At 37.1% G+C, this 13,480-nt stretch overlaps 1 protein-coding gene across 2 annotated transcripts in view; it reads right to left on the bottom strand.

Annotated features, from left to right (window-relative positions):
- Positions 1-13,480, bottom strand: part of PKD2L2 (polycystin 2 like 2, transient receptor potential cation channel) — a 44,725-nt gene that overhangs the window by 13,484 nt on the left and 17,761 nt on the right. For both annotated transcript variants that reach the window (XM_058540990.1, XM_058540997.1), the window contains exons 9-12: positions 4,582-4,702; positions 3,334-3,435; positions 1,749-1,813; positions 1,079-1,133 (exon numbers count right to left, since the gene is read on the bottom strand). In XM_058540990.1, coding sequence (XP_058396973.1) covers positions 1,079-1,133; positions 1,749-1,813; positions 3,334-3,435; positions 4,582-4,702 — 343 coding nt within the window. The remainder of the gene's footprint in view (positions 1-1,078; positions 1,134-1,748; positions 1,814-3,333; positions 3,436-4,581; positions 4,703-13,480) is intronic.

The raw sequence follows: 13,480 nt of genomic DNA, 5'->3' as shown, positions 1-13,480 counted from the left end.
CATGTGTATGTTTAGATCAGTGTGGACTCATGGAATTCTATTTTATTCAATGAGTTATAAGTCGTTATTCGTTATAGTGCTTAAATAGTCCCAGATTTGGCCAGTGGGAGCCCCTTCAAGCTGACTCTTGTCTCTTTTTCATAGATTTCCATCAGTCTGTGAGCACTTGTACTTTCTGGCTCAAGAAGATATTCCAGACTCATCTTGTACTTTTCAGCCCTGGAATTAGCCCTATCTCCAAGGAGCCTTGGTTCCTTTTAGAGGAGAATGGTATTTGGAAACCAAGATCTGGGCACTAGTTGTGTCATTGCTACTAGGATGTCATTGCTTCTAGCTTTCTCAGTGGAAGTGCTAGGACAGCAGGACCTTATGGTGTCTGAGAGTAACCACAATTCAAATGTGGGCAACAGAGCTAGAAAATACACACACACACATATACATCTGCAAATTCTAATCCAACACCGCAAGGTTCGTTTTAACCTTCAACCTTTCCATTTTTGTAACTCCGTTATCTGATAATGAGAAACCTCACTCCAACATATGTACTTTCTTGCTTATTCCAATTTCCTGACCATGCTGTCCTCTTAGCAATTCAGGGGTTGGGGTGGCAATCATAAGTAGAGCAATGTTCTGTTTTTTTCACTTGGGTGCTAATTGTATGTGAGGGTTTGCTTTATAATTGTTTCTTAAAATAAGTGATTTGTTGAACATATATATTACAATTTTGAAATATAAAAAAAAATCATTAAAGTGATTCATCACATTAATGATTGCAAGAGAAAAATTATATAATCATCTCAATAGAGTGTATTCACTAAACCCTGTGTGATGGTCCCATAGCGAGTGTACAACTGTAGGACCAGGGTGTCTGGCTGAGAGTACCAATAAGAGAGAGGGAACATCTGGAATCCAAATGATTTGTCCTAAACAGGAAAGGATCTAGATTCTGAGAGAAATATTTGGAGGTGGCAATTCCTGCTCTGAAAAAACCAAATCATTTCAATTCTTAATCAGAACTTTTTTGTAAGCGTATTTCTAATAGAGTTATCATTTCTTTATGATAAAATTAAAATCTTACATTTTCATCAAAGCCTTCTCTTCTGGCTCGTTCAGCCAAATCTCCGCTTTTCATACTGAGAATATAAAATAAAAATCAAAGGCATGTGACAGTAAAAAGGGAAGTGCCAGCATAAAATACAATCAGATCTGTAGTAAGGATCTGAATTGCATTTCTGTTCTTTCTGACAACACTAATTATTTGGAAAATGTGGTTATTAATAAGTTTTCCAGAGTATCACATTTATACCTATAAAAAAATGTTTATATTGTGTCCCATTGCCAGAAGTATGAGTTTGGAAGCAGTTTGACACCAAAATGACTCAATAAATATGTGTATCTTTAAATATTTTGTGTAAAAATATTTTTATTTTGATAGCTAAATAAATGCACTTAATGTAGACTAAAACTGTTTCTTACCTTTTTAGAGGAACTTTACTCTCCTGTCCAGCTTTCTGTTAAAACTTTGAGTGGCATGGCATGCCTTATATTAATTTTAAATTATCTTAGAGTTTCATGACACTCTCAGAAATTAGAAGGCACTAGCTGAATGTATTGAGAACATATTTAGAATCTGCACATTTGATGGTGAGCGTTTTGCAATCAAAACCTTACTCTCATTGTAACCTTACATCTCATATAATTTAGAGCTTTAAAATGGTAAGTTAAAAATTTAGGGAAAGTCGTCTTACTTGTTCTTGTTTTCATCCTTTTGAGGTTTCTTTAGATTGAGTTTTTCGAGAGCATTGTTGTAACTCTGGGCATAATTAAAAATAGTTAAAAGTTCATCAAAAAATATATCCTGTACTGTTAATGTTTGATCAAGGTAAAGGGAATATGGAATGCTTGTCTCTAGGGACAGCTACCCTATAGAAATGTGGAGGCAAATGCTATGATTATCCTTTCACTTTGTCACCACTTATGGTTTCTGCCTGATGGTGAAAAAGAAAAAGGGGTTCTCTTGTGGACATAATACTTGAACTTGAAAAAAATCTTTAAAGAGTATTATTAACATGTATTGCATTAAGGATGTTAACACTTTAATGCACATAACCAACATCATAATCAAGAGATAAAAGATGAAAAAAACCACAGTTAAGCTCAATGGGGGACATATTAATAGTTTTCTGTTACAGGTAAGTTCTTGGGCAGAACTAACCCCACAGCTATTAGGACCTTTTCTATGTGAAGTGCTATGGTTAGAGCCGTGGGTATGCAGAGATGGGCAAGATGGTACACACAACTCTGCTACACTCAAAGTGAGAGTAGGTGTTGAGAGGACAGGGAAGATTCCACTCTGTCAGGGAGAACAGAATGTCAGTGAGAGAGTGGAGGGAATATTCCTGGAGTTAGGGGATGAGATGAGTAGAGGCCCAGAGGAGAGAGTGAGAGCATAGCAAAGAGCACTGTGCTCACACATTAGCTGGGACGTTCAGTGCTGTAAATGGAGGCAGGGAAGGTAGAAATTCTATAGTTAAGTGATAATGAATAAAGCTAGGTTGAGACTGTGAGAATTGAGAAGGGCCTTGAATGTTTGAGTAAAGAATTTGGACTTATTTTGACAGGCCCAGGGAAACTTTGAAGAATTCTGAGCAGAGAAATGATACGATCAGAGCTGGGCTGGCACAGGAAAGAGGCTAGAACAGTTAAGAACATGTTACTATTCAGAAGGCTGGGTGAAAAGTACTTAGGGCCCTAATTTAGTGATGGCAGTTAGAATTCAAAGTGTCCTTGAGTTCCACATAAGTGAGCAAAAATACAGAGATGAACTTTACACACAAGCCTTGGCAACAGAGCATATAAGGGACAAGAGAATAAAAAGTCCAAGGTTTTTGAGCCGGGGTGGGTGACTGAGAAGAGCGTTGCCATTAACACAAACAGGAAAGTGAGAAAGATAAGGCACATGGAGTTCTGAGTTTAAATTGTTTGTGGAAATTTACCAGCATCTAAATTAAAACTTTTGGAGAGAAGAACGAGTTATTATAATATCCAACAGTGCTTTGCATTTAGTAAACAGCTCAATTACTATTTGATATATGGAACTCGGAAATAATTTTGGCCACATTTTTAAAGCCAGAGAGCGTGTCTCACTGCCTTGTTAGTGAAATTATACGAATATGAGTAACACTGGACCAAAACAAAAAAACACCCCCCCCTCCAAAAAAAAACCCCCAAAACCCACTACCACTTGGGGTTTAAGTGTTACTTAAACTATAAGAGTATAAAACTGTACAAGATTTGTCTTAGAATTCTAATTAGGAAAAGAATTTGACATACCTCTTTAATCATTTTACAAAGCTCAAAATCTGGCCTTCTGCCTAGTGAATAATCAGCTTTCACTTCAGAATAGGTATCATTAATTATTGCCAAGAACATGTTCTGGGGAGAAATATTCAAATAATTATTTCAATAAAAATTTAGTTTAAATGTTAGTGACTTTGACAGGTGCTGGGATTTGTAAAGTTAGATTTAAATTTTAAAAGTAACTCATATGCTCAATACTTGAGAAATGGCTTTGCAGACTATAATATAGTAGAATGGGAAATGTGTAGTGTGTGGATATAGGCATATATATCTATGGTAAATGAGAAAAGCAGAATGTAAAATAGTGCATGTGAACTGGTTACTAATATATATACATTAATTTATCAATATTACATATCAGAAGAAAAAAACTTAGAATAATGTAACTATATGTTCCTAAGGGCAGTTTTTTTTTTTTTTAATTCTATAAAGCTGTTTAAAGGCAGAATCTTACTAAGGCTCTTATGACTACTAATGTCCAGATAACACAAACAGAATTGTGGAGAGGGTATTCTTACCCCCAGCCCTCCTCTCCACTTGTCACTGTGGCCCAGCTCTGTCACCCTGAGGACTCTTGGCCACCACCAGGGTATATCTGCTGTGTGTGACAAAAAAATGTTTTCATGGAGGACAGTAGCAGTGCCTTGACTAGGAAGGCCAGGTTCCTGGATTAGGAAGGCCAAATAGATTTGTCCTCTGCACACGTGAGAGACCCATCCTGGGGACTTCTAAAAATCACAAACGTGTGAGCTTTCAGCTGTAAGGGCCAAAAGCCATTGCAATATAGGCAGAATATAAAGGGCCTAATTCATACCTACTGGTATGGCATGTCCCAGGCTGGAGAGACCTGGACGTTCAAGTTATATGTGTAGAAGATTTAGCACATTCTTGGCACACAACAAATACCCAGATGGTAACTATTGTGATCACATTCTCCATTGGACAACTTGAAAACATTCAGACCTTGGACTGGAGAACCTAGATTACTAGGAATCCACACTATTCTTTTTTTTTATTGTGGTAACATTGGTTTATAACATTATATAAATTTCAGGTGTACATCATTATATTTCAATTTCTGTGTAGAACACACCATTCTTAATAAATGTAAAGTGTTGTGACAGCTAGGCAGTGATACTATAATTTCTTCCAAATTAGTAATTTCATTTTATTATTCTAAAAAATGTAAGCAAAAAAGGGAACATATATGGTCATTCTTACCAGCAGGACAAAGAACACAAAAAAGATGAAAGTGATGAAGTAAATGGGTCCCAAGATACGATTGGCTTGCTGAATTCCAGCAAAATTAAAATCTCCAAGAATAATTCGAAATTGTGCAAATCTGATGGGAAGAAAGAAAATCATTAGAAAATATTATTTCTCTTTATACATGCATGATGACTGATGGAGTTACCAATGTGTCTAGGAAAGTGGCTGCATGTGGCGTATGTTCTCTGGCTTTAGTTATGTTAGCACAGAGTTCTATAAAACCGGATGTAGAAAATTCCCCTAAAGGCAAGACTTGAGGTACCTCAGTAGCTGAACAGGTAGTTCAGGAAATCATGGGCTTCAATTTATTTAACCAATGTGAACCCAATGTTCACCTACAAGATTTGAACCTTGAGATACCTGCTTACCAACTCGTCTTGGCAGTGGTTTCCTTAGCCCTGCCTGTGCCCTTCTAAAACTTGGAATACTTTGACCTTGTTCAGTCAGTGATTTTCTTCTTTTTTTTGTGTGTGAGGAAGATCAGCCCTGAGCTAACATCCATGCTAATCCTCTTCTTTTTTTGCTGAAGAAGACTGGCTCTGAGCTAACATCTATTGCCAATCCTTCTCCTTTTCTTTGTCCCCCCAAAGCCCCAGTAGATAGTTGTATGTCATAGTTGCACATTCTTCTAGTTGCTGTATGTGGGACGTGGCCTCAGCATGGCCAGAAAAGCAGTGCGTCAGTGCGCACCCAGGATCCGAACCCAGGCCACCAGTAGTGGAGCGCCTGCACTTAACCGCTAAGCCACGAGGCGGCCCCTCAGTCAGTGATTTTCAACTTGTACTTAGACCCAAGAGCCCTAAAATTTCTAATATTAATGATATGTTTAATTTTTGCACCTTTTCTGCTAAAATAAGGATGCCAACAATTTGTCACTTGTTAAGTCTCAAACAAGTGCTACAAATGATCCTCAAACGTGATCCTGAGGTTTATTTTATTCTCTTCAATAACTATAAAACTTGGTTTTGATGTGAAATAGCATTTAAAATATTACAAAACTTTATTTTATTAATTTTAAAGATGGAAAATTAAGAAATTAAGGCTTTGAATGAGCATAGTAGTAGCAGAGGTAGAATTAGGATTTCTTAACTTGAAGTCTTATTTTATTTTCTCACATTAATTTGCAATGACATTGCCAGACACAACAGGGATATAAGTTATATAGTGAGTTCTTTATTTTAAGAGGAAACCTGGGAAGGAATTTTTAATAATATGTAGATACTTTGCATGATTGGTCAGTCAGTCAAAAGGGAGAACACTTGTTCCTTTTTGCTTTTGCGAATCACGTAGAGGGAGCATAGGGCTATCTACAGTGAAGGAAGATGTATTTAAAGAAATTGGCTACTTGGAGTCCTAGGACTAGAGTTATCTAGAATTTCATCCCCAGTACCTAACTAAGATCTGACTAAATCATACTTAGAGTATTTATTCAAACTGTAATACTGGTTTGTAATGCTCTTTTACACAAGATAGAGAAATGCTGACTTGGAAGGAGAGCAAAGTTTTTCAGCAAATGTTTTTTCCTCTCTGGAATAAGAGAATAAGAGATTCTGTTTTCCTGTTTCTAACTTGATCTTTTACCCTTGAGTTGTGTTTATACAAAAAAAGTTAAAGGCAGCATTTCTCCTCTCCATAAATTAGCTCATTAACTAAAGCTTCCATTCAGCCCTTTTCTATCAGGAAAGTGTCCAGATACTTCTGTTCTGTAAATAATAATGTGAATAACAAAAACCTGAGCAATTTACTGAATGGTTATAATCACACAGGAACTGGAGACTCCAAATATAGTGTTAATTGTCACTTCTGTCCTCTTACTTGGAGCTTAGTTTATCCTTTTTTCCCACAAGCTAAAAGGAACACCATGACCCCTCAGCATACAGGGTTATATTGAATGAAAATAATTTCATAACTTCTTGATACCCCTGCTAGATTTCTAGAGTTCTCTCTTATTGAATAAAATAGCTAACAGACTGTTTCATAATAATGTACCATTTGTGGTTAATATGACTTCCCAGTCCCTCACTTGGAGGCATGATTTGGTGGTAGCTATTCCTAAGCATTCTCCCAATATTGCCTCTATTCCACACTGTCTTCTTCTGTAACTCAGGTTAAACATGAATTAGCCCTTCTCTCTATCCTTTATGTCTCATACCCTCTCCCAACATTTTGTCTCTCTCTATGCCACATTTTCTTTTTTATTGAGGTAACATTGGTTTATAACATTATATAAATTTCAGGTGTACATCATTATATTTCGATTTCTGTGTATATTACATCATGTTCACCACCCAAAGACTAATTACCATCCATCACCATACACATGTGCAAATCACCCCTTTTGTCCTCCCCCCGCCCCCCTTCCCCTCGTAACCAGCAATCCAATCTCTGTCTCTATGTATTTGTTTGTTGTTGTTTTTATCTTCTATTTATGAGTGAGATCATATGGTATTTGACTTTCTCCATTTGTCTTATTTTGCTTGACATAATACTCTCAAGCTCCATACATGTTGTCGCAAATGGCAAGATTTCATCTTTTTTTACAGCTGAGTAGTATTCCATTGTGTATATATACCATATCTTCTTTATCCATTTGCCCCTTGATGGGCACCTAGGTTGCTTTCAAGTCTTGGCTATTGAATAATGCTACAATGAACATAAGGGTGTGTGTATCTTTACGCATTCATGTTTTCATGTTCTTTGGAGAAATACCCAGCAGTGGAATAGCTGGATCATATGGTATTTCTATTCTTAATTTTTTGAGGACTCTCCATACTGTTTTCCGTAGTGACTACACCAGTTTGCACTCCCACCAGCAGTGAATGAGGGTTCCCTTTTCTCCACATCCTCTCCAACATTTGTTATTTCTTGTCTTGTTAGTTATAGCCATTCTGACAGCCACGAGGTGATATCTCATTGTAGTTTTGATTTGCATTCCCTAATAATTAGTGATGCTGAACATCTTTTCATGTGCCTGTTGGAGATCTGTATATCTTCTTTGGAAAACGGTCTGTTCAGATCTTTTGCCCATTTTTTAATTGGGTTTTTTTGTTGTTGTTGAGATGTATGAGTTCTTTATATATTTTGGATATTAACCCCTTATCAGATATACAGTTTGCAGATATCTTCTCCCAATTGTTAGGTTGTCTTTTTGTTTTGTTGATGATTTCTTTTGCTGTGCAGAAGCTTTTTAGTTTGATGTACTCCAATTTATTTATTTTTTCTTTCGTTTCCCTTGCCTAGTCAGACATGGTCTTTGAAAATATGCTGCTAAGACCGATGTCAGAGCATACTGCCTATGTTTTCTTCTAGAAGTTTTATCGTTTCAGGTCTTACATTCAAGTCTTTAATCCATTTTGAGTTAATTTTTGTGTAAGGAGTAAGATAATGGTCTACTTTCATTTTTTTGCATGTGGCTGTCCAGTTTTCCCAATACCATTTATTGAAGAGACTTTCCTTTCTCCACTGTATGTTCTTCACGCCCTTGGCAAAAATTAGTTGTCCACAGATGTGTGGGTTTATTTCTGGGTTCTCAATTCTGTTCCACTGATCTTTGTGTCTGTTGTTTGTTTTTGTGCCAGTACCACACTGTTTTGATTACTGTAGCTTTGTAGTATATTTTGAAATCAGTGAGTGTGATGCCTCCAGCTTTGTTCTTTTTTCTCAGGATTCCTTTGGCTATTCGGGGTCTTTTGTTGTTCCATATAAATTTTAGGATTCTTTGTTCTATTTCTGTGAAAAATGTTGGAATTTTGATAGGGATTGCATTGAATCTGTAGATTGCCTTAGGAAGTATGGACATTTTAACTATGTTAATTCTTCCAATCCAAGAGCATGGAATATCTTTCCATTTCTTTGTGTCCTCTTCAATTTCTTTCAAAATGTTTTATAGTTTACAGTACAGATCTTTCACATCTTTGGTTACATTTATTCCTAAGTATTTTATTCTTTTTGTTGCAATTGTAAGTGGGATTGTATTCTTTTTTTTTTTTTTTGATGAGGAAGATTAGCCCTGAGCTAACATCTGTTGCCAATCCTCCTCTTTTTGCTAGGGAAGATTGGCCCTGGGCTAACATCCATGCCCATCTTCTTCTACTTTATATGTAGGATGCCTGCCACAGCAAGGCTTGATAAGTGGTGCGTAGGTCCACGCCTGGGATCTGAACCTGCAAATCCTGGGCCGCAAAAGCAGAGTGCACGAACTTAACCACTACGCCACTGCGCCGGCCCTGGGATTGTATTCTTAATTTTTCATTCTGCTACTTTGTTGTTAGTGTATAGAAACACAACAAATTTTTGTATGTTGATTTTGTATCCTGCAACTTTATTGTATTCATTTATTTTTTCTAAAAGTTTTGGGTGGATTCTTTAGGGTTTTCTATATATAAAATCATGTCATCTGCAAATAGTGACAGTTTCACTTCTTCCTTTCCAATTTGGATCCCTTTTATTTCTTTTTCTTGCCTGATTGCTCTGGCTAGGACTTCCAATACTATGTTAAATAGGAGTGGTGAGGGGCTGGCTCCGTGACGTAGTGGTTAAGTGTGTGCGCTCTGCTGCTGGCGGCCCAGGTTTGGATCTTGGGTGCGCACCAATGCACCGCTCATCAGGCCATGCTGTGGCGGCGTCCCATATAAAGTGGAGGAAGATGGGCACAGATGTTAGCCCAGGGCCAGTCTTCCTTAGCAAAAAAAGGAGGATTGCCATGGATGTTAGCTCAGGGCTGATCTTCCCCCCAAAAAAAAAAAAAAAGAGTGGCGAAAGTGGACATTGTTGTCTGGTTCCTGTTCTTCCAGGATAGCTTTCAGTTTTTCTTTGTTGAGTATGATATTAGCTGTAAGTGTGTCATATACGGCCTTTATTATGTTGAGGTGCTTTCCTTCTATACCCATTTTATTCAGAGTTTTTATCATAAATGGATGTTGTATCTTGTCCAATGCTTTCTCTGCATCTATTGAGATGATCATGTGATTTTTATTCTTCATTTTCTTAACATGGTGTATCACGTTGATTGATTTGTGGATGTTGAACCATCTCTGCATCCCTGGAATAAATCCCACTTCATGGTATATGATCTTTTTAATGTATTGTTGCATTCGATTTGCTAGTATTTTGTTGAGTATTTTTGCATCAATGTTCATCAGTGATATTGGCCTGTAATTTTCTTTTTTTGGTTGTCCTTGTCTTGTTTTGGTATCAGGGTAATGTTGGCCTCATGGAATGAGTTAGGAAGCTTCTCCTCCTCTTAAATTTTTTGGAAGAGTTTGAGAAGGATAGGTATTAAGTCTTCTTTGAATATTTGGTAGAATTCATCACAGAAGCTGTCTGGTCCTGGACTTTTATTTTTTGGGAGGTTTTTTTTTTTGGTAAGGAAGATTCACTCTGAGCTAACATCTGTTGCCAATCTTCCTCTTTTCTTTTCTCGAGGAAGATTAGCCTTGCGCTAACATCTGTGCCAATCTTCCTTATTTTATATGTGGGTTGTCACCACAGCATGGCTTGATGAATGGTGTACGTCCGAGCCCAGGATCCAAACCCGCAAACCCGGGCTGCTGAAATGGAGCATGCCAGATTTAACCACTATGCCATGGGGCCAGCCTCTTTTGGGAGGTTTTTGATTACTGTTTCAATCTCCTTACTGGTGATTTGTCTATTCAAATTCTCTATTTCTTCTTGACTCAGTTTTGGAAAGTTGTATGATTCTAAGAATGTATCCATTTCTTGTAGATTATCCAATTTGTTGGTTTCTTCGTAGTGGTCTCTTATAATCTTTTGTATTTTTGAAATGTCCATTGTAATTTCTCCTCTTTCATTTCTGATTTTATTTATTTGAGCCTTCTCTCTTTTTTTCTTGGTGAGTCTAGCTAGAAGTTTGTTAATTTTGTTTATCTTTTCAAAGAACCAGCTCTTCATTTCATTGATTTTTTTCTATTGATTTTTTACTCTCTATTTCATTTATTTCTGCTCTGATTTTTATTTTTTCCTTCCTTCTACTGATTTTGGTATGCCACATTTTCAATAACTTTTTCTTACCTATTTATTTTTCACTTTATCATTCTCTTTTCATCTGTGTCTTATATGCTGTCAAACCTGTCAACTGGGTTTTTAATCTCAGTTGCTATCATTTTCAGTTATAGAATTCTATTTGATACTTTTTCAAATATGTCACTATCCTGTTCTCTGAAGATATTTTCTGATGTGTTTTATTTCTCTAAATATAGTAAATAATGCTTAAGTATTTCAATATCTGAAGTCTTTGAGTCTGTTTCTATTGTCTGCTCTATCTGCTGGTTCTTGCTTATGTTTTTTTACCTTTATGTACCAGGTTATCTTTGACTATGAGCAGTAAATTATATTTGAAAAAATTACTTGGAGAAGTAATTTGAGGTTTAGGATGAAGATATATTTCTCTAGAGAGGTTTTTTGTTTGTGTCTGCAGGTGCCTGCAGGCATTCTAGCCTGGGACCATCTTAATTCTAGTTCAATACATGAGATTCCTTGGACACTCACACTTCAAGTCACAATGAGGATTCACGTTTAACTTGAGGCGGTAGCACTTCAGGCTCTCTGCTTGATGTGTGGAGAGGTTATTAGACAATTTTCCTCTCCCCTCACCCCTCACATACACCCACACACACACACACGCAGGCCCTGGGCTTTGCCTTCTGTTTCCTTCTCCCTGAGAGGTGGCCAGGAACACAGTTTCTTAACTATTTCTTCTGGACGAGCAAAAATGCCTTCAGGGAGGAGGATTTGGGGAAGATAGTAGCGTAAGAAGCACTAGGAATCTTTCTCCCCACCTAGACAACAATCACACTGATAGAATCTGTCTGATGTAACTATTTTGGAGCTCTGGAGTCTGTTGAAGGCTTGCAACTTCCAGGGAAAGGCTCAACAATTTTGGTTAATTTCAGCTTTTAGTTTGCAAGCAGCTACCCATCTCCCACCCCTCACCCTATGGCAGGAAGCCATGCAGGTATTCCTGGAGTAGCTCGCACACAGCTTGCGGGAGTCAGGGGTGGCCAATAAAGACCCTGTGCTCTAAACATCAAGGGTCTGTGTTCTGATTGCTGACTGCTGCTTCTGCTCACAGAGGTGCAAACACAGAGGCAGGTGGGTATGTTCTCCCACTTTGTTGCAAGCCCCTCCCCCTCTGGCTGAAGCAATGTCCTTGGAACTTAAAGGGTCAGTCCCCTTCCCTCCTCCTTCATTTTTCTTTTATTGCCCTTTTAGGAGCCAGACATTAAAGACTAGGACATTCAAAAGCAACTGCATATATGGAGGAAATTAGAAAGTCACCATGCATGCCCAAGAGAAGGCACAGGCTTAGAAAATACCTGAGAAGATCTTAAGTTTACACCTCAGGCTGATCGTCAGCATGGAGACAGTCTACAACAGTCAAAAGCAAAAAACAGTAAACCCTGGGGAAGGGAAAGAATCTGATTTCCACAGTTATCACATTATTACATTTAAATGTCCAGTTTTCCACGCAAAAAAAATAAGACATACAAAGAAACAGGGAAGTATGGCCCATTCAAAGGAAAAAAAAATAAACCAATAGAAACTATCCCCAAGAAAGACCAGATGGCAGACCTACTAGACAAAGACTTTAAAACAATTGTCTGAAAGATGCTCAAAGAACTAAAAGAAGACATGGAGAAAGTCAAGAAAACAATGTATGAACAAAATGGAAATATCAATAAAGAGATAGAACACCTAAAAAGAAATTCTAGAGCTGAAAAGTACAATAACTAAAATGAAAATTCACTAGAGGGATTCAAAGGCAGATCTGAACAGGCAGAAGGAAAAAATCAGTGAACTTGAAGATAGGACAATTGAAATTATCAAGTCTGAGGAAAAGAAAGAAAATGATTGAAGAAAAGTGAACAGAGCTTAAGGGACCTGTAGGATACCATCAAGGAGACCAACATAGGCATAAGCACATGAAAAGATGCTCAATATCACTAATGATTAGTGAAACGCAAATCAAAACCACAATGAGATATCACCTCACACCCATTAGGATGGCTACTATCAAAAAAAAAAAAGCCCAGAAAATAACAAGTGTTGATAAGGATGTGAAGAAATTGAAATCCTTGGGCACTGTTATTGGGAATGTAAAATGGTATAGCTACTGTGGAAAACAGTATGGCAGTTCCTCAAAAAACTCAAAATAGAATTACCATATGATCCAGTAATTTTACCTCTAGGTATACACCCAAAAGAATTGAAAGCAGGGTCTCAAAGAGATGTTTGTACACCCATATTCTCATAGCAGCATTATTCACAATAGCTAAACTGTGGAAGCAACCCAAGTGTCCATTGACAGATGAGCAGATAAACAAAATGTAGTGTGTGTGTATATATATATATATATACATATATATATATATATACACATACACACACACAATGGAATATAATTCAGCCTCCAAAAGGAAGGAAATTCTGACATATTTTACAACATTGTTGAATCTTGAAGACATTATGCTAAGTCGAATAAATCACTCACAAAAAGACAAATACTGTATGATTCCACTAGGTACCTACAGTAATCAAAATCATAGAGACAAAAAGTAGAATGGTGGTTGCCAGGGGCTGGGGTAAGGGAGAAAATAGAGAGTTCTTGTTTAATGGGTATAGAGTTTCAGTTTTGCAAGATCAAAAGTGTTCTGAGATGGATGGTGGTGATGGCTGCACAAGACGAATGTACTTAATATCACTGAACTGTACACTTAGAAATAGTTAAGATGGTAAATTTTATGTTATGTGTATTTTAACACAATAAAAAAAAATCCTTATCAACCTAAAAAACAAAAGCCTTCAGTGCGAAAGTAGCTTTGGGTGCTGGGCT

The sequence above is a fragment of the Diceros bicornis genome, chromosome 1, assembly GCF_020826845.1.
Source record: "Diceros bicornis minor isolate mBicDic1 chromosome 1, mDicBic1.mat.cur, whole genome shotgun sequence".
NCBI classification, from domain to species: Eukaryota; Metazoa; Chordata; class Mammalia; order Perissodactyla; family Rhinocerotidae; genus Diceros; species Diceros bicornis.
Note: the sequence above shows the minus strand (reverse complement) of the source record. Positions and strands in the feature narration are given on the sequence as shown.